We start from the raw sequence: 27,582 nt of genomic DNA, 5'->3' as shown, positions 1-27,582 counted from the left end.
TCAGGTTATTTCTCTTGTCTGTTGTGTTCTGCGTGGATTGTATGTAACTACTTAATATGTGTCATTTGCATTGTTCTTTATTTGTGGCTCTTACGAAATCAGAGAGCAAGCTATTTTTAGGTCTCGCGAGCCAAAGGCTCGAAGAGACATTTTATATGTGGGATTTTCGAAGTGCTACCCACATTTTTGGCTGGCCTAAACCTTGAGTGCACGATCACATGCACGTGCACAGCTGCTCCCACTCCCCCCTCCCTTCTCTATAGCTTTGGCTCCTTTGAGCACTTCAAAGGGTCCGCTCCCCCGCCCCCAAGCGCTCGCGCCCACGCTTCGCCGGGTTTGTCTTTCATTTTTTTTTTTACTTTAAGCGCGTGCGGCCAATGCTTGTTTTCTCTCCTTGCTTGTATCCCCAGGATGTTATCCTCTGGTCCGTTGTGGAGGCTGTTTTTGCAAACAGCGTGACATGAAGTGCATGTGTCTGAGCACGCATTCTGAGAGTTTGAAGGGTCTGTTTCCGCTGGGATTTTAACCCCGCAGAAGCATTTTAAAAATAAACCAGATAGTCAGCCCCAGGCCTGACTTGACTTCGAAGCTCTTGACTCCACCCTTCACCTCACACACACTCCCCTCGCCTCCCCACAACAGAAGCACTATTAAGGTAGAAGAAAGCCGCAGTAGGCGGGTATTCCCTCCAAAACAGACTTTTGGGCTTAGAAAGCTAACTCTGAATAGGCCGTGTGTAACAATCTTGGCAAACGTTCAGAGAAAAAAAAAACGGCCTGCAAAACAAAGCGCAATATCTACCCCACACTTGAAATAAATAAAGCAGAGAAACAAGTGACGCGATCATCACATCTGCTGTAGCTTAAACAGTTCACAATTTTGAATGTTCCTCCAATAAGACAATGGCGTCAATAACACGCACTCGTGAAAGACAAAACGTTTTAACCCGCCCCAAATGAAACAACGTTTAAAATAGCATTAGCATCTATAAGGAATGTAGTTGTCGATAAAGAAATGCTCCGCAGAATGATTGTCGTCATTATTTTGGCTGTACATGTTCATTAGTACAGAAATGCAAAAGGGTTTCTCAAGCGTTGAAGGGTAATGTCACGCAAGCATGAATTCATGTCCGTCAGACCGTTTAACATGTATGAATAGGAGATACTGGATACTGAGGACCCGCAAAATATATTTATTTCACCAATTACGAACAACTAAATCACTCATGAGTGACAGATCTCGTAGCATGAATGCGTTGCACAGGCTTTTCGGCCCTCTCCACGCTCACTCGCCATGGCAAAGCTGGTATGGCTGGTGGCCCTGCTTCACTCCACGCTTCAGCTTAAACAACGGCGGCTGCACATTTCTGTTCTTTGCGTGGTTTGCCCAGCTCCATGCCACCACGGAGACAGTAATTTGCATGGCTCAAATACAAAGGCACGACCTCTTGCCTTTGCCAATGCTTTTCCACTCTGAGATACTGAATTGTTACGGCTCCGCCTCAAGAGGACGGTGGGGACAGGGGTGCATACCTGATTCCTATTCCACGCAGCAGTTTAGCACTGCGCCATTATCTCACGCGGTGCGTCTTTGAAACTACTGTGCTGGCCAAAGGACACCTTTCAGAGATGTTCGGCAATTTAAAACATCTTTCCTCTTACGTGTAAAGGAGGGTGCGAGGGGCTGTCCCTCCTCCTTCCACATACAATCCAGATTATCTCCGGGGGTCAACGTCCACTGAGCTCGGTTCTTTCATCCCAGCAGGGGTGTGATTCCCATCTCAGTGCACTCCCTGCCGGGGTTAGGCCGCTCGCCAGCTGCCCTTTTCAAGTGATAATAGGGCTTCCTGTGCGGCGGGGCGGGGGAGTCACACATTGCAGGCATTCCTTCTTTGGTTCAGGGACCGGCTTCATGTAACCAAATGGAAGTTACCCTCGCATTCAATTTATGTGAACAAAAAATTCCCACAGGCCTGGCTTTTACTCTTAATACTGATGTTCAGCCTTTTTACAAAACTCCCATCCTTGGTAGAGACGAGAATAGAGAAATAGGTATAAGAGCGATTTATAGAGCATCGCACAATTTGGAGAACTGGCGTAAATTCAGTGCATCATGCCTCACGGGTCAACAATTTAGCGAACAGGCCATATCTGCGCTCTCTATATCCTTTGGGCGAGACTGCAAGTCAACATGGGCAGAAACTATCATTTGATCGTTATACAAATCATAATAATTATTTCTACATAATTTGTAAATAATTATGCACTGCGCTGATGTAGTATTAAACCGGTTTCAGTGGCATCTTGTGGTAGACACTGGGTATAGCCTGAAACTGATAGCCTTGGCGGGGGACGAGCAATGATCGTGATACTCACTCGTGAATGACTCCTCCTCTACCAACAGGTCATCATTTATTTATTTATTTATTTTTTAAAGTTTTATATAGTGCTACCTTGACCCGTAGGTATCAGAGCGCTTTACATACATACTGTAAAGAACAAGCATTTGCAATGCAATAGGTCTCGCATTTACGTGAGTTTGAGCTATTGACATTGCAAATAACTATGCCTTTTATTTTTCTTTTCGTTTTAAAAACATAAATAAAAGGCATTGTCAATTACAATGCCAATAGCTTATACTCGTTTAACTGCGAGACCTATTGCATTGCAAATGCTTGTTTATTAAGCTAAGATGCATGTATCCTTTATATGTGCATGTGTATGTATCAGTACGTTTGTGTAAGTATCATTGTATGTGTCTAAATGTACCTGTGTTTTTGTGTGTCAGTGTATGTGTGTTTGGAATAATAAGAAGCAGGCAATCTAAATGACTGCAGCTTCAGCTACATGAGAGACATTAGACACTGAGTGGAGTTGTGCTTATGTAGTTTAGCGCTTGACCATCCGACCAGAGAACCATGCATTAGAGCATTTCTTGGTGCCATTGTGCTGAACCTGCTAAGCGCTATGTTTGTCTCAGTGGACATATCGGGTGATCAGTGCAGCCCTGCCAAGTACCACGCTTTTGGCGTTAGACTAACGCATTTTAGTGTGGTGGTCCGCATCACCGCACTGAAATGGAAAGTCACGCATAATAGCGCCTCCTGAGCCGTCAAGCAGGAGCGTCAATAATCATGCACCATAAGCTCTCTAAAGCTGGAGTGGTAGCACGCCTTGCACACTGCTTCTGGGGGGGAGGGGGCAGCTTGCGGGAACAGCTGTGCTGGCTGCATATTGACCAATCATCCGTCCTGCACACTCAGCCCGGGCAGCTCAGGAGGCATCATGTGACTCTTCATTTGCAGACAGGAAGTCACACTAGTGAGGCGGCGAGATGCGGCAGTGAAGTTTCTTTGCCGCACCACTGCCAGCCTGTGTGCCACCAGTTTGCTTCCTCAGCATCATCACGGGGAGCTCAGATGAGGTTGCACAGTCACTGCTACAGAGGCAGAATCGGATCTCAAAAGATCGGACTTCCTCCGGTGCTGTGCTGCAAGGAGAGACTACAGTCCTCTGTCCGGGTTCCTCGGCCCTGGCCGCTCAGGTATAATTCATGACTACTACTACATTATGTTGACTTTAATAAAGCATTAATAGTATAATATAATTTGAACTGCCAGGATGAGCCTGCAAGTCACTAGAACTGCGGGCTGAGCTCAGCTGAGCTGCCTGTATTCTCAGGTACGGGGAAAGCCCTGTAATAATTACTCTGTACTGTTTCTCTCTGCCCGCAGAACCCGGTTTTCACTGACCGGGTAATCCATTTGTTGTTAGTAGGCAATGCACGTTTCGTAGTGCCCCCTTAATTTACATTCACACCTATGTTGAAAACGGTGATAAAAACAGTTACTGACCCACCGTCTCAATTCCTCCTTTAACTTGAAAAACTGATTTGACCTTATCCTCTGGACACTAAAAATGTGTGGGTTATGGTTTCTACTATAAAATAAGGGATTTGTGTGTTTTACACAATTGATTTTGTGTCTAAAATTTCCTAATGCGAAGAAATTCTTGCTGTCCATTGCTCGCAAAGCAGGCAGTTTGAGGAAAAGTCATGAAGGTCAGCCTCTTGTTATCTGTATTCAGGCCTGCCAAGTACCTTTCTTCAGGCGTTACAATAACGCATTTCAGTGTGGTGCTGCGCATCACAGCACTGAAATGCATTGTCAAGCATATGATGCATTCAGCATAGTATCTCAGCTGAAGCCTGTTGTAGTGTCGCAGTCTAGTGGACGCGCACTACGTAATCACTCCAACACGTGATCGCCGTTTTGGAGGCGACTGCGCATGCGCGAGGTGAAGGCGCGAGTAGGCGCGGCGATATCGGAGCGTTCGGAGCAGTCTGCCCGGCGCTCTCTCTGTGTACCTAAGTGTTAAAAAAACGCACAACTGTTGTCACCTCAGCAAGTCTCCTGCGCATCATTGGGGGAAAGCAGGAACATTTCAGTGGCGACGAAGGTGGGATGCACCAACCCAGAAGGTCACACCCGGTCACACCCGGTCACACCCGGTAAAGAGAGACCCCATCAGCAGGGGAACCGGAGGAGGCGACTAAGCAAGGTCCCACTACGGTAAGTGCACCCAGAAAGCCACAGGAGGGGCACTAAGGACACCACGAGAGAGCGCGGCAGCGACAGACGGAAGCAAGAGGGAGGCACGAGGAAACCAAGGTGCTGGCCATACGCACAGAAGTGTAGGAAGCTGACCTGGGCGAGACGCAGTTGAGGCCCTGGCGGAAACAGGGAGAAACAGCGCAGAGGGCACCGAAGAGACCTGGGCGACCCGTAGAAGAGAAGAAAGGGCGGAAGCACCAGGCAGTCCTAGGAACCAGGCAGAAGAGGGCAGAGGGCGTGCCGACATGTGCGCACAGGCATCATCACTCACAACACCAATCCCGTTCTTACCAAGGCCCGGGGAGCCTCAAATGAAATGGGAAGACTGGAGAGAGTATTTCAAAAATTACCTAGAAGCACTGGAAGACGAGAACGAGGAGGCGTTCTCCAGCACCAGGAGGAAGAGGATACTCTTACATAACCTAGGACCAGAAGGCATACGAGTATTCCAAAACATAGTACCGGCCACCCGACCACCAGCAGACGACGACGTGTTCAAACACGCCATTGAAGACTTAGACAACCATTACTGCCCCGCCGTGTGCACGTCTATCGACCGCTACAATTTCCAGCAGAGGAAACAAGAAGCTGGGGAAACGATAGACGACTACGTCACAGCATTAAGGAAGCTAGCGATAACGTGTAAATTCAGAGGGCTGCACGATGAATTTATAAAGGGCCAAATAGTGATGCACACCTCAAACAAGACAGTGCAAGACAAATTGTGGGCAAATGGAGATGCGTCGTTGAAAGACGTGATAGTCATGGTAAAAAGGGCCGAACTATCCAAGCGGTGCGCAGACGCGGCCAAGAGAGAACAAGCTCCGAGACCAACGATAAACAAAGTAGAAGACGCTGACCAATGTGGAAGAGGCAAACCGGAGCCGGGAGAGAACAAGGGAACGCACAAATGGAAAGGAAAACCGGGACAAACAGGGAAACAGGACAAGGAAGGCACATCAAAGTGTTACTGGTGTGGCAGTCCAAACGATGCGGCACACGACAAACGATGTCCTGCTTTCAGAGCAAAGTGTGCGTTCTGCGGCTTGATTGGTCACTATGAGAAGGTTTGCTGAAGGAAGTGGAAACAGCGCACAGTGAAGTACGTGGCACAAGACCAAGGGGAAGAAGAAGAGGAACAAGAGGAAGACAACAAAGTACTTTGTGTGGAAGACCAAGTGCTAGGAATTGACTGCAGACGTTCTCGCAAACCCCAGTGCGACATACGGATCAGAGGAGTGGGAACCACCATAGTGGCGGACTCGGGGTCCCCATACACTATCGTACAAAGGTCCGTATGGAGAGAGGAATTTGAACCCAGATTAGGTCCACATCTGGAACCTCCCGACATACGACCGGTCATGTACACGGGTGAACCTATCCCAATGGTCTGGTTCCGAAGACTACTCTTCCAATTCAAAGAACGCAGCGCCCAATGCAAATTGTACGTCGCAGAGAAAGGGCCCTCCGTCCTAGGGTGGAGGGACCAAGGAGAATTGGGGATGCAACTAAACCCAGGTGGAGACACGCAAGTGTTAGTAACGTCGGATGGAAAATGGATGAAGGCAGAAGGAATGAGGAGTGAATATCCGAAAATATTCGGAGGAAGGATAGGGAAATTGGAGAAGTTCACTCACAAAATTGAGCTCAAAGAGAAGGCCCAGCCCGTAGCACACAAGGTGAGAAACATACCGATCGCAGTGAGAGAGGCGGTGCAACAGGAGCTGCACCGACTAGAGGAAGAAGGAATAATTGAACCCATCGACAGTGCGGAATGGCTGGCATCACTGATGGTGGCGATGAAACCCACGGGCAAGGTGCGCCTATGTGTGGACCTCAGAGAACTTAATAAATGCATCGTAGTGGAGAAGTTCCCACTACCGCACATAGAGGAGATGCTGGCACGGATAAAAAGGAGTGAAATGGTTCTCTACCATCGACCTTAAGTCGGCGTATCACCAGGTAGTCCTCCATCCCGCGAGTAAGAAACTGATGTCCTTCATAACACCATTCGGATGCTATCAGTTCTGTCGCATGCCCTTTGGCCTGGCCTCAGCAGCAGCGGTTTTCCAAAAGCTAATGGCCCGTCTGTTCTGAGACATAGAGGGAGTACAGTACTTCCAAGATGACATCCTAGTGATGAGGAAGGAACAGGAAGACCATGACGAGAAGCTGGTCAAGGTACTCAGGATACTGGAGAAGAATGGACTAACAGCCGAGTGGAAGAAGTGTCGCCTTGGCATGTCGTCAGTCACCTACCTGGGTCATGAAATCGGAGAACAGGGAATAACACCAAAAAAGGCGAATGTAACAGCCATCTGTGATGCCCCTCCACCCGCCACCAAGGAAGAAGTGAGATCCTTCCTAGGGATGGCAGAATACTACAGTAAGTTCGTCCAGCACTTTGCCACGAAAACGTACCACCTGCGGCAGCTCACGAGGGAGAAAACAACATTGCAATGGACAGAAGAGACGCAGGAAGAGTTCGACACCGTAAAAAGAGAAATCAGCCAGGCTATTCCTCTACAAGGATACGACCCCCTAGGAAAATCGATACTGATGACGGACGCCAGCGAAAAAGGGCTAGGAGCAGTGCTCATGCAAGAAAGACAAGATGGCACGAAGGAGACGCTCATTTTCGCGTTCTGGTCTCTAACGAGCTCAGAACAGAAGTTCAGCGTGATCGAGAAAGAAATGTTGGCCGCTGTATGGGCCATGGGAAAGTATCGCCAGTTCTTATGGGGCACGCAATTCCTATTGAAAACGGACCACAAGCCATTAGTGAAGGTACTAACGTCAAGCGGACATGCCAACGCGACACCCCGCATAGCGAAAATGACGCTGAATCTTTTGGAATATCGCTATGATGTGGAATACATACCGGGATCACGGAATAAGATAGCAGACTATCTCAGCAGAGCGTCGGCAATGGAAGGTGCTGCCAACAGCATGGAAGGAGACGACGTGATGGTGGCCTTGACAGAAGATCCGGAACGGGCGATAAGTAGACAAGAATGGAAGGATGCATACGAAGCAGACAAAGACCTGGCAGAAATCAAGAGATGCGTAGTTTATGGGTGGCCCGAGAAGAAATGACAGACGCAGCGAATTAGACTATTTTACGAAGTCCGGGAAGAACTGTCGGTGGGAAATGACGGTGTGTTTGTGTACAGAGGGGAAAAAGTGGTCCCACCAGTGGAATGAATACCCTATGTATTGACAGTATCACACGAAGGACACTTGGGAATTGTGAAGACTAAAGCGAGGACCAAGCAAACGTATTGGTGGCCAGGCATAGATCTACAAGTGGAGAGACACGTAAGAGACTGTGAGCAATGTCAAGGAGCCGACAAAATCCTGAAGCCAATGAGACCGGCTCTAGGGAAGTTCACTAACCAGAGTAATCCCTGGGAAGAAGTGGCGGTGGACATTCTGGGACCAGTACTAGATAACCAGGGAACGCCGAAGTACATTGAGTATGTGTTATAGTGGACAAATACTCAAAGTGGCCAGAGGTACACATTCAAGAAGAGATGGACACAGACACTATACTGCGATTTCTCTCATCGGTGTTCCTCAGAGAAGGCTTCCCCAGATCCATAATCAGTGATAACGGACCCCAGTTCACCTCGGACAAATGGGTTAGATTCGCGGAGAGAAATGGCATCAAACTCAAACACACGTCGGTATATCATCCAGCAAGCAACGGCCAAGTAGAAAGGTTCAACAGGGTGATAATGGGCTCCATACAGTCAGCCATCTCCAGCGGCAAGGACTGGGAAAAGGAAATACAAAGTATGATATGGGCCTACCGCATCACTTCTACCAGCACGGGGTACAGCCCGTTTCAAATTCTACGAGGAAGACAACCCTTCACAAAGGACAATGTAGCGTGGAAAGAGAAAACAGTCACGAGCAAGTGGTCCCCAGCAGTGGTGCAACACAACCTGGAGAAGGCACAGAGGATCTACACAGAACATTACAACCGCAGAAAAAACGTGACAGAGACGGCCTTAGAAAGAGGAGAGTGGGTCAGAGTAAAGTTGGCGGTACTCAAGAGAAAGGGAGACAGTAAATACTCACCACCCCTGCGAGTGGAAGAGGTGTACGACCGAGCGGCGCTGCTTAACGACGGTAATGTGTGGTCCCAAGACCGAATGGCCAAGTGCAACAAAATCCTACAATGGCCCCGAGGGGACGAGGAGAGAAGGACACAACAAGAGGACATGGGCGACGTTGCAGAAGTTCCTCAGGGGGAGAAAGAAGACCACATTCATGACAACCTGGACAGCGAGAGGAAGGTACGAGAAGGACCAACAACGGTGGAAAGGACAAGGATAGAGGGCGAGAAAGGAGACAGAGAAAGAACAGGTACCCAAGAGGAAAGAAGGGGGGACCTAGTTGAAGACAGAATTCGAGAATTACGCAACACCCGGTAAGATGCACCCGAGCTGGCAGGGCGGTGGTGAGACCATTCAAGTTTAAAGACTTTGAACTGGAGTGAACGTTCACTGAGATGTACATAGTTTTTGTGTGTTATAAAAGGGGGAGATATGTAGTGTCGCGGTCTAGTGGACGCGCACTACGTAATCACGCTAACGCGTGATCGCCGTTTTGGAGGCGACTGCGCATGCGCGAGGTGAAGGCGCGAGTAGGCGCGGCGATATCAGAGCGTTCGGAGCAGTCTGCCCGGCGCTCTCTCTGTGTACCTAAGTGTTAAATAAACGCACAACTGTTGTCACCTCAGCAAGACTCCTGCGCTTCATTGGGGGAAAGCAGGAACATTTCACCTGTCTAAAACTGTTATGGAGTGTGAGGCAGGTGGGAGCACCACCGCCCGTGGCCTGCGTGAGCTGCTCCCACAGGTTTGAGGTGATTACAGTTGAGCCATGGGCATTAAGCAGGCTGACTGTGCTGCTACAATGTATCTTACCATGATGCCCGTGGCGCTGCGTGGCTCTGAGTCAGGATGTAATGCGCCAATGTCTGCCCATCGCGCCACTGGGGAACGTCACCTCCGGTCCTGCTGCCAGAGCGGGAAGTTTGTGAAGAAGGCAGGAGGCAGCTGGCTACTGGTTTGCGGGACTCATGCACTGGCCTCGCAGTGCTGCGTGCTGCTCAAACCGGCTCGTCAGCGCTATGCCTGTAATGATAGCCGCCACCCGTGACAGATTGAATTATTGCAGAGCCTGGGAGAGTGGATGTCACAGAGACAGTGACTGACCCTGTTGTTCAGCGGCCGCCAGTATGGACTATATTCTGATTAGAATGGGCAGCCTGAATTTAGGGCGGCAAACCGAAAGGAATGCCGCCCGTGGCGGTCAGTGGCTCACGACCTGAGGAGCCTGGCTGCTCTCTTGCAGGCAATAGACTGCGGTGTGGAGGCAGAAGGTAAAAGGCAGCACCTGCAGCAGCCAGCGCCAGTTTAGCCCCAGTCGGGAGTCCCCTATTCGGGTGAGGACTTCTGCTGCTCCGATCCCATTGCCGCTTTTGCCTGCGTTCTGCTGAGTGTCCAGAGACTAGCAGAGGCCGAATGGAGCATTGGTGTGCGCAAGAAACAGCTTTGGAAGGGTAAGGAGCAAAAGGTGATTTCAGCTCACAGTACTGCTGCCAAACTAAAGGCTATGAATCACTATTGCTTATGAACAACAGCCCAAAAAACAAATTTCTGCCAAACAACTGTTTACAGCGATCGGCCTACAATTGGTAGCCTACAGTCTCCTGCTTACTACTACAGCGTATTCAGGTCAGACTGCAAAGACTCATAGCTGCAGTATTCAATAAAGACCGAAGCTCCTGGTACACTTTGACCGGCTCTGTTATAGTTAAGCAGCTTGACACCATTAAGGTTTGTTGTGCACCGTGACAAATCCGTTCCCTGGTTTCCCATGACTTGCCTGAGTCGTGTGGATTAAGGTGGATAAAGTGGTTCTGGGAGGTCAGAGAGTTCACAGTCCTGGGTACTGAAAAGTGGTTGCAGTGGAAATTGTAGTAGCCGGCGACCATCATGGTGTACACAAGTGTTGTGATGGCACCAGGGGTGACTGAGAGCATAGTATGGCCTACATTCTACATTTCCATACTATGGACTTTTGTTCCCTCACTGTTGCAGTTTGCATTGGTGAACATGAGTATCATAATGGCCCGACATTATAAGCAGGATTCTCATTGAGCGAGTGCAGCAAGAAGTGAGCAAGGGCGATCCTTTGCATTTTGTATCACCAGAACCGTTTCAGACTACTCGCAGATGCAGTCACGCTGCCTGCTATTAAACCATTAAAGTAAGTAGCTAACAGCCACCCTCCTGAGTGTGTGCCAGCCGGGTTAATACATAGATTCCAATGGCCGCACAGGATAAGAAAGGTGCTCCTGCCCACATTCACATCCCTGCATGCTCTGCAGCCCCCATGCAGTGGTGGAAGTTCTGAGGCAGCACTTGCTCACTGTGACACTGGCTGAAAAGTGTGTCAGCCAACAATAGCACGTTCGCAAGCCCCTATTGGCCAGCTAACAGCACCGCACCTTAGCCTGCAAAAATATCTTTTACTAAAATCTTACACCATTCCCCCCTCCGCCTTGGCCTCCTCACAACACTGCATCTGAAGGTAATGGCACTTAAGCTGAGCAGGACGTAAGAAGACTCAGCGACTTTTCACTGTGACGTATGCTGGTTTTGAGGTCAAGGGTAGTTTCAGAGGCTCAGGCGTTGTCCAGCAAACTGATGGCCCCAGGGTGGACACCGACTCAATCATTTGTCATCCCTGTCTACGCAGGTCCAAACGGTTTCAGCCACCTGTTTCGGTAAATTTAAAACCATAAGAAAATTCATTAACTATCTGCCCAGTGCATCCCGTAAAACTGTAGTACATGCGCTGATAACCTCCCATCTGGATTATGCTAATGGACTTTATTTAAGCATTTCAGTGGGCTTGCTCCGTAGACTTCAGACTGTTCAGAATGCTGCGGCACGCCTGATCTTTGGGGTCCCGCTGCATCATCACATCTCTCCCTTCTTAAAACAGCTTCATTGGTTGCCCATTGCCAAGAGAATAGAATTTAAGGTTTTGACCTTAGCCTTCTGGGCTTATCATGGAAAAGGACCTCTTTATCTAAGGAGGAGACAACGTCCCTATCATCAAGTTAGACTCTTACGGTCCAATAACAAACACCTCTTTGTCATCCCACGGTTCTTAAAATCTAGAATGGGAGGCAAATCTTTTGAAGTGGGCGCCACTCAATGTTGGAACAATCTTCCCCTTCGCCTGATTCAGTCGGATCTTGAGTTCCGCAAGTCCCTGAAAACATGGCTTTTTCGCCGCTCAGACTAATCTGGCACTCTCTTGAACCTGATCTGTGTGCTTCAGCGCCGGGACACCCCGTTGGGGGTAGCTGTGGGCTTAATAATATTCTGTTTATTATTATTTGATCGAACGCCGGCAGGCACAGACTAGAGCAGGATGTGTACCAGCATAGGGGAGAGCAATCACATGGCTCTCTCCACTTACTACACCCGGTCCCCAGCCTATCCCTAGATTACACTGGCCAGATTAATTAGCTGACTTGAACATCAGCATTTTACTCTTCTCGGCACATATGCAGTCTGTGTCTGTGTGGGGGGGGGGTGTTACAGGTGTTTTGGTTTACTCTACTAACCAAACACACAGCACTGTTTCTTTGACACACAGCTGATGAGGAGAGTTGGGGTCCAGAGTCTGCAGCTGTGGTGCACCTCTTCACAAGCTTTTTTTTTTTAACTGGCAATTCGGCATCCATTTATCACAACGAGGACCTCCTACGAAGTTAGTGCTCTTCCATTCCTGGTGTTTTTCAGCAGTTTTAAGATGATCTTAGAGTTTCTGGGTCCCCAAATCAATGTAATTTCTGATATTTCTATGTTTCTTTTGTCTTCATTACTTGATTTTGCTCACAAGAAAGTTTCCCTCATGGTTGCTGAATGTCACTCATAAGTACAATGAAATTATGAACATGTCACGCATAAGCAATCTGAAACCTTGGCAGCTATGGATCAGTTGATAATGGTTTTAATTGATCTAAGTTGCAGCTTGGGGTTTCAGACAAAGGGCCTGATTTAGAGTTTAGAGGACCACATTTACTTCATCAGGACAACGGATTAAAATGTTCCATTGCCCTGACGGAGTACCTGGCCTGTGAATTCAGTGTTGTCTGCCAAACCTGGAGACAACTCTAGTCCATTGAAACGAACAGCCGTCACAGCAGTTCCTGCCACTGAGCTGAGCATTTGAAAAAATGCTCAAACATAACGGCCACCCATCAAACTTTTAAATTACTTTTGTTTCCTAAAAAAAGAAATTCCAAAGAGGGATATTGTTTTTGAAAAAGAAAAAACTCATGAACCCAACACCATGGCAAAAAAACAGCATTTCCTCGCCAACTCTCTTGAGTAGTAAAATGCATTGAATTGCTCCCACTCTGCACTTGATCATTTGAAGCAATGCCAGCGCCTGCTGCACCTGTGATGGTGCAAGCAGGGGAGCCAGCAGGGCTGCGGGGGCCTTGGGCCTCACCCCACAGCCCCTAACAAGGGCCGTACTGTGGGGTGCCACCATTTTAAAAAAAAATGACGACTCCTGCAGGAGTGGGGGGTGGGGCAGGGGGTTGTTGGGGTCCCTGTGTCCCCAATGTGGCACTAGTTGTGGCGTGCAATGGGTGGGCACCAGGGCACCCTGTTATAGAAAAAACGGTGGGTATCCTGTTACAGAAAGAAGTGGATGTCCTAGGTGAGACAGGGAAACCCAGAAAAAAAATTGAAAAAAATGTAAAGAATACCAGCCACTAATTTATTATTTGCTGCTCCTTCAATGAGTGCCCCATAATGCCCTGGCAGGGCTATTTACTTAGATTTTGTTTTTGGGGATATCCCTAGAAGTGGAAGGAACATCACCAAAAATGTCCTTTTTTAATGTTATTGGGGGGAGGGTCTGCAGGGAGTTCTACCGCTCCCCAGCAACATTAAAAAGAAGCGTAAGCCTCCTGGGTCATTAAAACCATGAACCCAGGAGAACTTAGCATACTTCCAGGCTGAAGGTTTTGCTCTACATCTGGGGCTGTAGCGCCACCTAGGGGCATGTTGTAGTTTATCTGGCCTGAAGATGTACTACATAAAATACAATGCCTTTTTCTAATAATTTTTCTATGCAAACAGGCCCTCTGGAGTGTTGTAAGTTGGGGGATTAAGTCCCCTTGAATCCTGAGGGTCCCTTGGGTCCAATTAGCCCACCAGGTACCTCCAGTAAGCGCCACAGAGCTGTGTTGCAGAGAGGTATAAAAAGGGGCGTGGCCTTGGACCACCTCTCTGCAACGCAGCTCTGTGGCACTTACTGGAGGTGCCCGGTGGGCTAGTTGGCCCCAAGGGACCCTCAGGATTCATAGGGGAGTATTGGAACAGTGATTGGATAAGTACACACTGCTGACAAGGTGATTGGAAGAGTGCTCACAGAGTGACGGGGAATGCTGGAGTGCATAGGTACTGCTCTGGCGATTGTAGCAGTGTATATATTAGTGCCTGTGGTTTTTTCTGTGAAAAAAAAAATATATATATGTATGTATGTATGTATATATGTAAATATATATATATATTCACTGAAAAAACCATAGGTTTCAGGCACGTTATAGTTAGGAAATAGCATTTAAAAAACCTTAGAAATTCACTGAAAAAACCATAGGTTTCAGGGGCGTCATCCGTGATGTCACTGACCATGTCATGAATGATGTAATCAGTGACGTCATCAGCAGTGCATTGCGGGCGCACAATTTAAAGTTAGCTGAACTAACTATAACGGGGGAATTTCAATGGTTTTGTACGAGTGAAAAGACCAGCTAACTATAACGCCCCTTAAACCTATGGTTTTTTCAGTGAATTTCTAAGGTTTTTTAAATGCTATTTATTCGTAGGCTGGTGGGAGGAGCAGGTGCCCAGAGTGTACACAGGACTGGATGGGGGCAGAGTTGTGGAATGGCATCGATACATCGATGACCTGTTCATAGTATGGCAGGGGTCAATTGAGTCAGCTTATGGGTACATAGATGTCCTTAACAGCAACCATCTAAATTTACACTTCTCTGGTACAGTGAGTCCGGTGGCAGCGGACTACCTGGACCTACGGGTGTTCATTGAGGATGGAAAGATTCCGACAGCTTTATTTCGCAAAGCGACAGCTGGTAATTCTACCCTCTATGCTACCACCTAGATTAGTTCAAAGCATTCCATATGGTGAGCTCCTAAGATTGAAGAGAAATAGCACCATGGAAAAAGATTTTGAAGCGGCAGCATCAGAATGCATAGATAGGTTTACTGTGAGGGGGTATAATCCTCAGATTCTGGAAACCACCTTACAGAAGGTTAGAAAGATCCCAAGGGAAAAACTACTGTCAGAGAAACCTCAACAACCTGAGAATGTTGGAAAAGATAAATTTCGGATGATTACCTCTTATTCTTCCGAAGCCAACTATTTGAAACATATGCTAAAGAAAAACTGGCATATTTTGAAAACAGATAGTGTAATCAGTGGTGATATTCCAAACTCTCCCTTAGTAACTTTTAGAAAGGCTAGGTCCTTAAGAGATATGCTTGTGAAAAGTCACTTTGAAAAAATTCCAGAACGCAGTTATACCTTGAAAGAAATGAAGGGATTTTTCCCATGCAAACGATGCAAAGCCTGCTCCACCAGTAAAAGAGTTTTGTCCTACAACATACCAGATACCACAATAATAAGACCTATCAATAAATTTTTAACTTGTAGTACTCCTTTCGCAGTTTACTGTTTAGTGTGTCCATGTGGACTGCGTTATATAGGCAGCACTATACACCAACTAAAAATCAGGATCCTAGAACATCTACGGGCCATAGATAAATCGGACGCAGCATATCCAGTTGCACGTCACTTTGCAGAGTGTCATCAAAGTAACAGGAATCTGTTACAATATTTTGGCCTAGATTATGTTCCAGTAAATGTAAGAGGAGGCAATAGAACACGCAAGTTGAGAAAACTTGAGGCGAGATTTATTATAGATCTACAGACCAAGTACCCACGAGGATTAAATAGTGGGGAGGAATTAGTGGTCCACTTAGGTCAATAAATTAATCATTTCTAGTCTGAATATCCATGGATTTGGGTTCTTTCGTTTACTGTTTCACCTACAGATATTCGGTAAAGTGTTCCTGTGTTACCTCTCTCTAAATTTTGAATTTTGACTATTAGACATTTATGAATATTGTCAATATGTAAAAAGTAAAAAATAATGAGTGCTGATATTTATACCACATAGCCGATACACGGCTAATATTGTGAATTCACGAATGATTCTTAATATTCATAGCCTGTTGACAATAGCGCTTCATGAAAGGACTCAAGCCGATACACGGCAAGATTACAATGTGCAATGTGAGTGCCATGGGCTGGTTATAATTTATAACTGATGGTGTTTTCAATTGTTTAATATGTAATGACGCATTGAATTGCATTAGCGTCGATTTTCTGTAAGCCGATACACGGCGGGAAGTAATATGTGTAACCACTCCAAAATGGCACTGCCATTTAGTTAAAAATGTTTGTCCTTTCTTTATCTTGGAAGCACTAAGCAAGCTTTTTAAACATGCCTCCTCGAAAGTGTAATGAACACCGAAGAAGGCCTACGCCGAAACGCGTTTGTTTTGTTTGCCGTTACCATTGAATAAATAACAACTGTGATTGTCCCCCCGGAGTGCGGTATTTCTTCGACAAGCAAGAGGAAATTGAGCTTTGGATATATATATATATATATATATATATATATATATATAGTTTAATAAAAGGAGGGGACCGCATGGCCCTCCTCCTGAGTCCTCTTTTGGCCCCGCGGACCCCATCCCACCTGGCATGGCCAGCCTGTTTTTTTTCAGAAGGGGGGCTATGTGGCCCCCCTTTGAGGCCTATTATGGCCCCGGGGACCCAATCCCCCAGGGCCCAGCCTTATTTTTTATTTTATTTTTAAAACCTCAAAAGGGAGGGGACCGGGGGGCCCCCCTCCTGGGCCACTTCCGGCCAACAGCTGGGGACCGTGGGGGAAGCCCCAATGCCCTCACAGTCCCTGCTGCCTTCCCGGCATGGGGAGCTGCTGACATGCAGCTCACCTTGCCCAAAAGCAATTCTGCTTTGCTTCTTGGAAGTGAGAGCAGGTATCCTGCTCACGCTTCCATGAACCAAAGCAGTGTTTGCTACGGCAGGGTGGGCACCCGCTTCATAATTGGACAATGCCACCGGGACCTAGCCCACCCGGAGGCTTATAAAAAGTGAAGCACGGGAGCCCACACTTCATTTTTTTTTCTTTTCTCTGCCGGACTCGCGAACCCAGCGAGAATTCGGACTTGGTTTTTTTTAAATGCTTTTTTTGCCCTGGGGGTTCTTGTGGGACCCCCTGAGCAGACGTAAAGGGTCACAGTGTTTCTACCCTACCCCCTTTTTGTGTATTTTATATTTTTCTTACCTTTTTCTTGTGACTCGGTTCAACCGAGTCACAAGATGGCTGCCAACACTTCCTGGTTTGGAGTGTTGACAGCCAATGAAAATGAAGCTTGTGATCAGGAGGGTTCACGGATCCTCCTCGTCCATCATATATCAATATTTTTATTTTTGGAATTTCTCAGGAACTACTGAACGGATTTACACCATTTAAAAAGGGCACTTTCTGAACCAAGAGCTACCTTTTTGCTACATTTGGTGTAATTCCGTTCAGCAGTTCAGGCTGTAGCCTGTTCCAAAATTCCTCTGGAAGTTAACTTGGTGAAAATGCATTTTGGGCCCCTCCCTGTTTTCCCGGCCTCCGCTTGATGAATCACCCCGAAACTTTCAAGACAGGAGCTGACCTAAGTGAACCGTTAGTATGGAAACTTTTGTGAAGATTCGTCAAACAGCACCAAAGATACTGGCAAAAGAAAAAACGCTTTTTGAATGGAAACAAGGTCCTAACTATAACTACCTACGGCGACTGCCAGTAGGTAATTTATGCACACACATATATACATATATATGTGTGTGTATATATATATATACATATCTACACACACAAACACACACACAGGCATATATATACATACACGCATACACACACACACACAATATTCATTTGACAAAACAACTCAATTTGCCCTAATAAATTATTTGTATGCTTGCCGCTGAGTCTAGGTGTCTAGGTAGAGATTGCACTGAGCAGATACTGTTCCTGCAGCCGAGTCTATATAAACTTAAGGGTTGGGTTCATAACTCCAAACTGTGAGCCATTTTGAGTGAGGCAAGGGACGGGTGAGCCAAGATAGCCGTTGTGCCTAGATTGGTTTTCCACATCTTAGGCCAGGGAGAGAAGGACAATGATTGAAAAGTGATTCTTGGTGCATTGTAGACTCGGGCCAGAAGCTAAAATTGAAGGAGAAGAGTTGAATGCAGAGGAGCTCTGGGGAAGAAAGGCGATTTGGAGATGGAAGGGGTGGGGAAGAGAAAAATAGGATGGGGGCACTGGAGATGAGTGAGAGTCAAAAAAGACTGCGGGAGAGGAATTTATTAGATATGGGATAACACCATGGTTATGTAGAGAAAGTGAAGGCGGCTGGGAGGAATGAAAGGGAACCTGGAGGTAAAATGTGGAAGGGATTGAGCATGAGAGAGGGCTTGGCTGGGAAAGAAAAGAGTGGTGTAGAGGTGGTAGCACGGTTGAAAAGGGTGGGTCAGAAGGAGAGAAGGAGAGTGCTGTCTGAGGATCTTGTTGATACAGGACAAAAGGAAAGGAAAGTGGTGTGACAAGAAAGAAGATATGAATGGGTGGCTGAGAACAACGTATGTGGCAGAAGAGATGAATTGAAGGTAAAGGAGTTAAAGAGAGAAGAGAAAGAAAGGACAAAAAGTAATGAAAGCGTAGGTAAGTAGGAGAACGATGCAGCTGGGAATATGCCAGTAGTGGTGGGAGAATAATGTGAAGTAACTAGGTAGTGGAGAAGGTGTATGATATTGAAACCGAGATGGTATAGAATCAGAATATAAATTGTCAGAATATTGCCTCACATTACTATGTAGTGCCAAATATCTTTGACAGAAATAACATTCACTGGTATAATAAAATATACAGCAATTGGGAAGATATTTTTGTAAACAATAGTAAGAAACCAGTATTAATGTCAGACTATATTTCTGACACTGCTATTCTGACACACCTGATGTAATCCTCATTTGTGCTATTTAAGTATGCTACATTTTATTTGATTTATTAATGTTATTAAGTGCACGTTTTTTCAATTACACATGAAAAGCACTTAGTATTGTTTAATAATTGTTTATTTACAGTTTGATGATTCAGCTTGCATGAAAATGTTGTTTAGTATGTCTTTCAGAATTATGTGATACCTCAGTTTGCAGGCAAGTAAGGTTTATCGATTTCAAAGTTTCAGTATTGTATCCAAATATAATTGTTTCTGTCAACAATATTTCAATATTTGCTTCAAGCGCTATAATTGAGGATCCGTGTAATTCAAGTAGTCGACTATCTTTTACAGAAGCATAATTAGGTGAAAGTGCATCAAGGCTCATGCTTGATTGCTTGATTTTAATACCATTCAATAAGGGACCCATCTTTTTTCATATGAACTAGAATGAGTATTTAAGCTGCGTGTAGACAATTGTTGGGGAGAGGGGAATCTTGACTTCCAGGGAACAGAAAGATGAGAGTTTGTGTTCGCACAGATAGAAGCTGTAAATACCTTTTTGAGGTCACACGCAGGCTCTTTGAAATCTACAGAAGGGTCAATTACTCTGCTAAGGTATGCAGCTGAAAGGCAAGGCCATTTAGGAAACCCACACAGGCTCCTTCTGGTGCTAAAAGGAGCTTAGTTAGAGGAACGGAAGGGTCGGAGAAGAGGTGCAGGGAACCTAAAATACTGTCTTAATGTTGCATTTGTTTCTAAAATCCTGTTTATGAGCTGTTATTGCTGCCAATATTCTATTTGTTTATGTATTCACAACTTTATACCTTATATGCACAAGACTGGGATTTTGTTTGTAATAAAAGACATGAAAGTATATAGTTGGGGCGGATTCCTGAGTCTGTCTCTTTATGGTGGATGGAGGTTTGTAACCTATAACAGCAAGTACTTCTGTTAGTCTCCCCGAATGCCCCATCCGAATGCCCCCTCCTCATGTAAATCTCAGGTGGTTTGTAGGTTATGGTCTTCCCAGTTCTCTGTCTCATGCTTGTATGTTGGCTAAGTCTGTACTTCTGGACGGTGTGGAGATCCCAAAGGTTGGGCCATATTCTGAATAAGTTTCAGATACCGTATCACACCACCGAGGAGATAGTGAGAAGCTCTTATGTCTGGGTGGAAGGTGCCTGATCTGCTCTGGAATTACAAGGTCCTTACTTTTATGACTCCCAAAAAGCAGTACTTCATGATTGGGAGCGCTTCAATCCACTACTTGTCATGTTTTGTTGTGGACATAGCCATTTCTCAAAACACCATGGAAAATAGTACCTCTCTCAGCCATGATCCAACTCAGGCTAATCCCATCTGTCCTCCTTGAGGCACCAGGTCATGGTCTATAGTCAGTCTTATCTAGAGCTTTGACATAGATGGTCACTTAATTATTTGTTAGGTTTGTTTGTAAAGCTGTAGATATGACTAGAGGTATGATAATCTACCACAGTGGTAACAATGACAGAATGAAAAAACTGAGGAATGGAGCTGAGATGTAATTACTATGTTGTGGTCTGATATGCAAAGTACGAATTTTCCCTCTATCAATGTCCTAACTCACTCTATGCTTTGAATGGGCATTTGCAGACTTATCAAGACGGTATTGTAGTGGTTCTTCTGCTGCTGTCGATGATAGAAATGTGTATTTCCATTGCTGTCTCTTCTTTGGGGTGCAGATCTGTGTGTACATCCTCATTTCCAGCTCCACGGTTGAACCAGGTAAGCCAGATGTTTTAAATGCATTCACGTAGTTTCTACTGAGTATACACCTGTGCGGGTAAACCATTACAGTAACACTCATGACGCATACAGTCCATTAGCTTTGCAATCATCTTATTAATATTTGAGTGTGTTATAGATGCTGTTTTAGATTTTGCCCAGAGAGAGTTTCAGCTGCTTTGGCAGCTCCAAGTAAAGGAAAAAAAGATCAGAACTGCATATTTCCATATATAGATGGACTTTCTCATCTTGGTATATTGAACTATCTTTCCATTCTTGCATTCGACCACTACATCTTTCAATATGAGGCAATGGTTCAGTCCACTCTAACCACTGACTCTCTTGAACTCTGTCAACATATTTTGTTAACACACACGCATCTATCTAGAAAAGTGCACTTTGGAACCATAGCTGATGGACCACTCCTTTAATTTGTCAATGTTATTGCTTTCCATTATTTATTCTTTTTAAACATTTATACTCATCCTTGTGTGATTAAACTATGATGAATGGTTAACGTAGCTCAAAGTTTTTCTTAGCACCAGTAAGACTCATATATTCTTGTAATCTGCTTTCAAGATAGAAAAAGGTTTCTATACGTGTTCCATCTACATGTGACTGCTGTGAAGCACACGTAGTGTTCTATTAAATGTAGATGCAATAGTTATTTTAATTTTATGTTACATATTTATAACAAGCATGGGGCCACCAAGTTTAGGCTAGAGTACTTTTTTTTTTCTTTTCATTTGCCTGGCATATTCTTGAAATATTTGTTTTTAAAAATTTACCACCAACTTGCCAAGGCCAGATTAATTGGCTTGCTACTTCTTCTTTCCATTTTGAGGTTGTGAATCGTATGGTTGATAATACCATAAGTCATTTACAAAGGTTGTCGAGGGAAATGTAAATGTATGTTGATGATTTTAATGATACTAGTGATTTTGACACTTGTTTTGTGGTTGATTTTGTTCTTGGTGATTTTAATACTTGTTATGTGGTGTATTATGTATTTTCCAGACAACAGGGCTCGTTCTTATGCACATCTGTGATCATATTGATGATGCCATGACTTTTTCATAATATATTTCCCTTTACAGCCTCACTTTGTGGTGCAGAATGTCAGTGCTCAGAACCCAAGAGGCTTTCCAATGCAACCAACAGGCGTCCCAATGGGCCAAGGGGTGGCCCTAGGGCATGGGATGGCGGTGGCGCCAGCCCCGCAGGGAGCCACATCAGCATCCACAACTGTGCCACCTCCATCTTATTAAAAGGATGCTCCCGGTGAGCCCACCCAGCTGTGAGAGAAGCACCATAGGCATCATCAATAAAGGAGATATATGTCAGTTCCTGCAGGAACAGCATCTAAACATCATGCACAATAATGAAACTGAAGTAATTCACTAAACACTTTGAAGAACCAAAATATGTTGTAAAAATGCAGATAGGCATAAATATGTACATCATATCCCTATGGGAGTGTGATCAGTGTTTACTCCACCTAAACCCATGTTTTGTGATGTTTAACGTTAAAGTGCATTTAATCCTATGTCACTTGTAAAAAGGCAGATGGGGTACCTTCTGTTGTAATGGGGTAACCAGGCAACTTTCACGCTCAGTTAAGAGTGTATAACAATGACATTGTAGGTTAATCATTATAAATAAACTTGTTTTTTTTATATTAGCTTCATGCTATTTTTTTTTTTAGAGAGACCTGCCTTTGAATCACAAAGTACATTGATTGTTGAGTCTGTAATTGGTTCATTTCTAACTGGAAAAGGTACAATGATGCTAGAGTATATTAAGCCATGCGCCCTTTGACAGAGGGGATTGAAGGCGTGGACGCACACGGCCTCCTGGAGCCCTGGTTGGGCACAAGGAAGCAAATGAGCCCTCATCAGAACTTCCAGGGTAGCCCAGCCATCTTGTCGCCCCATTGGAAAGCATGGCATGAGACCAGATGGTCAGGCTCAGGTGATCCTGCCGCCCAGGTGCTTGGATCCCCAGTTGGGCCTCAGGTACACGGCTGCGAGAGGGTCCCTGACGGAGATCCAACCCATGGGCACCTTAACACGCATGCAAAGTTGGCTGCCGGATGGCACTGGACCAAGGCCCAGGCCCCAGGACTCTGGACTAAGGCTGCAAGGTTCAACCACCAGGACCCAGGCCTCAGGACCCAGGCCATGGACCCAGGCAATAGGGACCATGACCCAGGCCCCAGTACCTAGTCTCCAGGTCCCAGGCCACAGGACTTAGGACCAAGTCCCCAGGACCCCCTTCCCCAGGCCTTGGGGGTGCAGTCGGCCTTTGCTTGGTGTGGGAGCACCTGCCCTGGGGCCTGGCAGGGGTACAGTCGGAGCTCCTGGACCCGGCCACGTAGGAGAAGCCTCCCTGGGCCCAGACATTGGTAATAGCACCTGTTCTACCATTTTTGTTCCCCAAGATTTTGGACCCAAGTTCATCCAGCACCTAGGGAAACCTAGGCAACCTATGGCTATCCTGGGTGGGCTGACTAGCATGGCTTTCAATACGTTTTATTACCCAGAATCCCTTGCAAACCCGAAACATTGCCTATAAAGACCATTTTTCCCACATTTCTGTGATGGAAACTTCTGGAATCTGCAGGGAGCCACAAACTTCCTTCCCACAGCTTTCCACCAAGTCTCCTGATAAAATTGGTACCTCACTTGTGTGGGTAGACCAAGTGCCCGTAACAGGAAATGGCCCAATACGCAACATGGATGCAGCACATTTTTCCACTGAAAATTGACCCTTTTTTTCCAATGAGCTGATCAGCTCATTTCGCTTACAGTGTAATGACGTCAGTGCACCATGGGCACTGATCGTCATTACACTAACAAAAACAAATGCCTGGAGCGGCAGGGTAAGTTCTTCCATTGCTCCCAAGGCTGAAAAACAAAAGAAATCTCTCTGCTGTAAACAGCAGAGGGATTTACTGGAGGTGTGCAGAGGACGTAACGGTTACGCTTACCACAATCAGGCACCGTGTGCGGAGGACGTAACCATTACGTTCTTGGCACAAAGGTACAATGTGGTAAACCTGTCTTTCAGCCTCTCAGTGTGGAATACAAGTGGGAATTGCAGTGGCAAGAAGCAAGCGCAGTTGGAAAGGAGGTAGTAACAAGCATTGAAAATGCAGTAGGTCTCGCCTTTGATTAAGTTAAAGCCATTTGCTTTGCTAATGGTATTGTTTAGCAAAGCAAATGGCTTTAAGTTAATGAAAGGCGAGACCTATTGCATTTTTAATGCTTGTTACACCTACCTGTAGGTACGGAGATGTGTTCAACAAAGAGGGAGGGAAGCAGGCCACCTGAGTAGAGTGTTACACAGGCCTGTAACTCACTAACCACAGGAGATGGCCTGCCTGCAGCACAGCGCTCCCTACTGACGGAAACAAGACTGAGCCCGCTTGTGAGTCTGGAGAGAATATTGAATAAATCTCTCTTGATTTTAACATTTCCATAATGCCTCCTAACACGCATTCACCGTTACAGGACAATCGAACACTAATAATTACAAAAAGGTTGCCCCTCTCATACTCAAGTTCAAAGGGCACAGGGACCAGTAACTCAAACTGTGGCAAGTCCCAACACCACATGCATGAGAACAAAACTCACTGTTGCCCTATGTCTTCCCTAAACTAGGAATCATACGAGTACCTCAGTACACAGACCAACCACTTGGTCAGTTCATGATTATGCAGTTTAAAGGTAGTCACTGAATCGGTGAAAACACCAATAATATTGTCTTAACAATAGTGAGTGAGTGAGTGAGTGGAAGACTGAATGAGAGTTGATACATTGCATGGTGATGGATAGATGGGATAATGAGTGGATGAGGTAGTGGGTCACTGAGTAACTCTAGGCGGGTGCATAATGAGTGAGTGAATGGGCGCGTGTCAACCATAGAATTGATCGATGCACGAGGGATAAATGACTGAGCATACGGATGAATGTGCACATTTGTGAAGAGATTGGTGGATGGGTGAGTAGTTGATCGAAGTGTGAGAGGCTGGATGAACACGAGCAAATGGGGCGGGTTCAGAGCTTGCTGGGTTCGGGCTTTAACGTTCTCAGACAGGCTTTATTTTGTAGCACTCTGATACGGATGAATGCTTCCTTTAAACGGCTGATAGAGTACAGCGGAGGCAGAACTGGAGGAAGGCATGTGGACCTGGAAGGGGGAGTGACGGTAAAATCGGAAGTGGGACTAGGGAAAGTTAAGGAAGAGCATCCAGGAAAAGCATATGGTTTCCAAACCACTACTTTGTGCAAATATATGCCCCTTTAAATGTAAGACAGACGCGTTTCACCACAAAACAGTTCAAAATTATTCCACATTGATATCACCAACAGTGTCCACAGACTGGGAGGGGGGTGGGGGTCATGGAATCCCAGCATTGAAAACTTGAGCGTGCATTGTTTGTTCCTCAGTGCCTGCATACGAGACATCAGGTAGGTCCCGAGAAGTGTTGTGTCCCGGATAGTTTCCGCCTTAAAGGCGAGTGCCCAGTATGCCCTCTAAGCAGGATTGAGGAAGAGCATTACCAACGAGCTGTGTAGTGGTAGGTGCAAGGGGTGCATGGAAGGCAGCAAGGCAAAGGGTGCGCAGCCAAGGCGGGAATGTGCGCCATCGGGCAGGAGGTGGCAACTTGAACCATGCAGCAGGCCTAATGCAGCAAGAGAGCGCTGTCCACTCTGGAGGCGCTCGGAGGCCTACTGCTAAGGTCTGCAGAAGGCGACATGTCCGTAACGCAGGCTGCTGCGGGCAGTGCCGCAGAGAAGCCGCAGTGCAGCTGGGCAGGGCCTTGGCTAAGCATCCATTTACCATTAGGGATGCCCAGCCGCAGGACCCTCCAGAATGTTCCCGCTGTCTCGGACCCCGCTTTACTGAGAGGAACTGGCGGACACCCCCCACTGAAGCACCCGACCCGCCCACTGAAGGGAGGTGCGAGTACAAAAAGCATTCTCTGCCGGGGAATACCAGCTCTGCCGGACACCATAGCCAATGCACAATTCCCAAAGCTTAAGTTACGCCTACCGCTGTCAGCGCTAGCTAATCAAAGACTAACAATGGTTCCGCACCGGCTTGCTGTTACAAAACACCAATGATAAGTCACTAGTTGGGCAGAGCAGGACACAGAAACCTTGGTTACAGACTCCGCCCAATGCTTTCGCGTGCAGCTAACCAGGCCGAGGGGAAGAGATTCAAGCACGCACAGCTCTTGAGCTTCTTAGAGGACAACATAAACAAGCAGCATGCGCTGCCTACCCCTCACACACACCGGCTCCTTGCACATGCGCCGCTGCCATGTTTAAGTCAGGCAGAGATGCGCGAAACAAAGAAAGAGTGCAACAGTGCGGACAAAACCTGTAGTTGGTGGCCACTGCTTCCGGACTACACGGAAGTCAGTTGGACATCAACAGCCAATCAAAACAAAGGTAACAAAAGCGATACGAACATTAAGCAAATGGCAAGCGGCAGGAGAAACTACCGGCTGCTTGCCAACATATAGAGATTACTTTGGGCCCGATTCACAGAACTAACTTAAGACAAAATCCTAAACCTACTACTTTTGGTATTCACAGAAGTTAGGATTTTGTCTTAAGTTTGTCTTAAGACAAACTTAAGACAGACTTAAGACAAACTTAAGACAAAATCCTAACTTCTGTGAATACCAAAAGTAGTAAGTTTAGGATTTTGTCTTAAGTTAGTTCTGTGAATCGGCCCCTAAAGGTCTCGCTGAGACAGCACATGCTGTGCATGCGCTGTAAAGGTGAGACCTACAAATGACAGAGACAAATTGGAGATGAGATACTACAGAAAGAGGGATGGTCAAAGGTGAAAGTGTTAGACATTTTCAGTGTAGACGTTTACTTATGACTGTGTGAACATTGCATCTCGCAAAAAAAAACTTTGTGCTGGTGTAAAGTCACAAAAAGTGACGTAAGCCAGAGTAAAGTCTTGATAAACTATTTACTTTTCAGTGCAAAGCTTTGTTTGCACTGGAGGGATCCCTAAAAGTAAGGGAAAGTAGAACTTAGTGATATTTTTGTGTTGCATTGCGGTCATCCCATGGGTGGTACATGGGTGTTTCAATGCAACCACACATGGTTTTTGATGCAAAGCTCTCACCGTCTTTTTCAATTGGAAAAAGGTTAGCTAAGGATTTACTAACATCCTTGTTAGAAATCGGATTTCTGGTTGGCTAGGGCTTGCGCCAAAGCCAGGCAGAAACCACCACTCTAGTCAGGGCTGGGGAGTTACACGCCAAAGATAACCCCTGCTCACCCCCTTGGTAGCTTGGCACGAGCAGTCAGGCTTATCCCGGAGGCAATGTGTAAAGCGTTTGCGCGCGCACACAGCAACAACACCCAAGGCCCACCACAAAGGAAACTCCACACAAGGTTATATATAAAAAAAATAGCCTTTGTATTATACCAAAACACATTAGATACTATTCACACAATTTACACTGTGCCAACTGGCACTGGGCAGAATTTTACAAGGGATTATATGTACAGGGGACAGGGCCACATGGACCACTGTCAGGAATTAGCACTTTTAGAACTTAGGATATAAAATTACTGTAGCACAAAATAACACATGTAGCACACAACCAGTAACTACTGGTAACAGGTAAGTACCACCTACGCAACCCTAACCACCATAGGAAAGTATTGCGCAGGGAACCAGGACCTCACTAGCACCACCTGTACTAGAAGAAAAACAACCACCTAAGCATCACAATACCTGCAGGGGTAGAAACACATTACACATGATGCATCACAACACATTCAGAGGTGTAGGTTAGGAACAATAGCGCAAAACTCACATCAGCCACCACCTGTGGCAGTCCCTAGGCCAACTGGCTTCGTAGGGGCTAGGACGCCCTGTGTCCAGCAGAGTCAGGGCAAGACTGCGCAGGATGCGCAGGCCACAGCGTAAAGGGGGGCACAACCTACACGTTGCAGCTGCT

General features: G+C 46.2%; 1 protein-coding gene and 1 long non-coding RNA gene across 5 annotated transcripts in view; one reads left to right on the top strand and one right to left on the bottom strand.

The window, feature by feature from the left end:
* Nucleotides 1-22,261, top strand: part of LOC146839620 (membrane-spanning 4-domains subfamily A member 8-like) — a 231,313-nt gene extending 209,052 nt beyond the window's left edge. For all 3 annotated transcript variants that reach the window (XM_085651696.1, XM_085651698.1, XM_085651697.1), the window contains 2 exons: nucleotides 20,454-20,585; nucleotides 21,683-22,261. In XM_085651696.1, the coding sequence (XP_085507822.1) occupies nucleotides 20,454-20,585; nucleotides 21,683-21,853 (303 nt within the window). In that variant the 3' untranslated portion in view covers nucleotides 21,854-22,261. The remainder of the gene's footprint in view (nucleotides 1-20,453; nucleotides 20,586-21,682) is intronic.
* LOC146839619 (uncharacterized) overlaps nucleotides 1-27,582 on the bottom strand; it is a 203,377-nt gene that overhangs the window by 22,594 nt on the left and 153,201 nt on the right. The window lies entirely within an intron of this gene.

Source organism: Triturus cristatus, chromosome 4_1, assembly GCF_964204655.1.
Source record: "Triturus cristatus chromosome 4_1, aTriCri1.1, whole genome shotgun sequence".
Taxonomy (NCBI): Eukaryota; Metazoa; Chordata; class Amphibia; order Caudata; family Salamandridae; genus Triturus; species Triturus cristatus.
This window is presented reverse-complemented; position numbering and strand designations above follow the sequence as displayed.